Here is a 2,039-nt window from a genome sequence, read left to right as displayed (position 1 = left end):
GAGAAATGTGGGATATGGAGAGGTTTGTATATTGCCCATTCATTGTCAATAGAGAGAATATTCTGATAAATTCCAGGTAAACTGGGAATTTGTGTAAGAGTAGTGTGTGTGGATGGTTGAAAGGACGGAATCGGGATTAGAAATGGCGCAACATTTTGAGAATTTGGGCATTGTTGATCTATGCACATGTTCATTCATTTATTTGAATGTGAATTTCCTGGAAATTTTGGAATTTCTGAAAAACCGAGAATTTTTAAAAAATATGGATGAAACCCTCATTGTCCTCGATCACATAAATTGATTGGTGTTGGCATTTTTTTGAATCGGTTGAAAAATGTTGACATAGTAACACTTTGAAATGAGAATGGCTATTTCTGAATTCCTGGAATGTCGGGGAAACTGGGAATTTGTACGGAAAAAAAATAGGAGCGTTTGTTGTCCCAACTAAGAGGAATGTTTTGCAGGGAGAATTGGTCAAAAACGGTTGAAAAATGTGGACAGTGAAAACTTTCCAGGAAGAGGCTTTATAAAATTGGGAATTTTGGGAAAACCGGGAATATTAGAAAAAATATATAAATAATACCCTAATTGTCCTTGATAACATAAATGGGTTGGTGTTGGCATTTTTTGAATCGGTTGAAAAATGTTGACGTAGTAACCCTTTGAAATGAGAATGGCTATTTCTAAATTCCTGGAATTTCGGGAAAACCGGGAATTGGTATTAAAAAAATAATAAAATAATAGTTGTTGTCCCAACAAAGAGGAATGTTTTGAAGGGAAAATGGTCAAAAACGGTTGAAGAACGTGGACAGTGAAAACTTTCCAGGAAAAGGCTTTGGAGAACTGGGAATTTGGGGAATACCTGAATTTTCTTTGACCTTGCTAGTTTGATTGCCCCGAGGTGAGTGGATGGTGGGACGGTTTGAAAATTTTAGTTTGAAAATTTTCATTAAGCAAAATGCCCCAGAAAACTGGGAATTCTGGGTAATCCGGCAGCGTTTTGATACTGGACGGGTCAGATCGGACAAAAACTGTGGGTTGTGGAGTGCGCCAAAATGTTTGCCTCGGAAAATTAACAACAATAATAATAAATCGACAATTGTAGAAATGCTACAAAGTTACGAGTGCTTACACTAAATGGACTCACCACTGCCTCTGCAGGGACAAAGTGGCATTACAAGAGGAAAAAAAACAACAACTCACACCCACTCTCCCTTGTGGAGGGGGTCCTGTCCGATCCGGTGGCCATGTACTGCTTGCCTGTGTATCGGCTGGGGACATCTCTGCGCTGCTGATCCGCCTCCGCTTGGGATGGTTTCCTGCTGGCTCCGCTGTTGTGTTGGATCCGCTTTGGACTGGACTCTCGCGACTGTGTTGGATCCATTGTGGATTGAACTTTCACAGTAGCATGTTAGACCCGCTCGACATCCATTGCTTTCCTCCTCTCCAAGGTTCTCATAGTCATCATTGTCACCGACGTCCCACTGGGTCATTATTGTCACCGATGTCCCACTGGGTGTGAGTTTTCCTTGCCCTTATGTGGGCCTACCGAGGATGTCGTGGTGGTTTGTGCAGCCCTTTGAGACACTAGTGATTTAGGGCTATATAAGTAAACATTGATTGATTGATTGATTTTGACGGTTCACATTCGGTGCTAAAACAACTTCAATATTTGGTATGAACTTTGCTGGCGGGGGACAGAGTTGTCGAGTCACACAACATCTAAGCGTGTGTTTGTTGTTGTCGTCCTGGAACAGTCATCTTCTCCTCCATGACATCGCTGCAGAGGGAGGAGTTCTTCGAGCTGGTGGCCACGGCTCAAGCTCGCCGCCTGGAGGACCAGAGGGCACACTTGCAGAGGCTCCCGCGGGCCAAACCCAAGGCCAGAAGTTTCCGGGGCAGCCTAAAGCAGCTGTCTTTGCCCAGGAGGCCTCCGAGGGCCGCTCCCGTCCCCAAGGAGGACCTGTACAACATGATCCTCACCACGCAGGTAGTCCTTATCTTCAACATGTTTGTGAACAAATACATGTTTATTCTTT

At 43.6% G+C, this 2,039-nt stretch overlaps 1 protein-coding gene across 1 annotated transcript in view; it reads left to right on the top strand.

Annotated features, from left to right (window-relative positions):
* The first annotated feature begins 1,756 nt into the window (after positions 1–1,756).
* Positions 1,757–2,039, top strand: part of LOC133539467 (G-protein-signaling modulator 1-like) — a 616-nt gene continuing 333 nt past the window's right edge. Inside the window, exon 1 of the mRNA XM_061881460.1 lies at positions 1,757–1,990. Within this exon, the coding sequence (XP_061737444.1) occupies positions 1,772–1,990 (219 nt within the window). The 5' untranslated portion in view covers positions 1,757–1,771. The remainder of the gene's footprint in view (positions 1,991–2,039) is intronic.

The sequence above is a fragment of the Nerophis ophidion genome, linkage group LG21 (genome assembly GCF_033978795.1).
Source record: "Nerophis ophidion isolate RoL-2023_Sa linkage group LG21, RoL_Noph_v1.0, whole genome shotgun sequence".
Classification (NCBI taxonomy): Eukaryota; Metazoa; Chordata; class Actinopteri; order Syngnathiformes; family Syngnathidae; genus Nerophis; species Nerophis ophidion.
This window is presented reverse-complemented; position numbering and strand designations above follow the sequence as displayed.